General features: G+C 70.1%; 1 protein-coding gene across 1 annotated transcript in view; it reads right to left on the bottom strand.

Moving 5' to 3' along the window:
* LOC109532581 (SLIT-ROBO Rho GTPase-activating protein 1-like) overlaps positions 1-556 on the bottom strand; it is a 6930-nt gene that overhangs the window by 155 nt on the left and 6219 nt on the right. The window contains exon 8 of the mRNA XM_019897463.1: positions 8-258. Within this exon, the coding sequence (XP_019753022.1) occupies positions 8-258 (251 nt within the window). The remainder of the gene's footprint in view (positions 1-7; positions 259-556) is intronic.

The raw sequence follows: 556 nt of genomic DNA, 5'->3' as shown, positions 1-556 counted from the left end.
GGCAGGCCTCGGCGGCGGTCCCGGCAGCGGGCTGACGGGGCTGAGGGGCCCCAGGGGGCTCGGGGTGCCGGGGGTCCCCGGGGTGCCCGGCGTGCTGGGCGTGCTGTGGGGGCTCGGGGACTCGGAGGAGCACGGGGCTGGGGGGCCGTTCTTCACCTGCTCCAAGGTGTCCAGGACCACGTCCGGGGCCGGCCTGCGGCCCTGCCGCTCCGCCGGCCGGAAGTCCCCCAGGGCCGCGCTCACCGTCTCCGCGATGTCCTGCAGCGGGGGCACAAAATCGGGGGTCGCGTTCATTTCGCACGTGCCCCTGCTTTTACGCTGCCTTTTTCAGCCGGCCCCATCCCATCTCGTTTGTACATTTTCTTCAAAAGAAATGAAATCACGGCGGCGTCTCCAAATCGTGTGGCCCGCTACTGACTTTCCGATGGCTCTAAAAGTAGCGTACCTGAGCCGGTGCGCCCGAGTCGGCGGCCCTGGAGCGATGCGAGTCGAAGCCGGAGCGGCGGGCGGGCGCGTCCTCGGCCCTCCGCAGCGAATCGCGTCGGCCGACGGTGAC

Source organism: Hippocampus comes, unplaced genomic scaffold, assembly GCF_001891065.2.
Source record: "Hippocampus comes isolate QL1 unplaced genomic scaffold, H_comes_QL1_v1.1 scaffold81, whole genome shotgun sequence".
Classification (NCBI taxonomy): Eukaryota; Metazoa; Chordata; class Actinopteri; order Syngnathiformes; family Syngnathidae; genus Hippocampus; species Hippocampus comes.
This window is presented reverse-complemented; position numbering and strand designations above follow the sequence as displayed.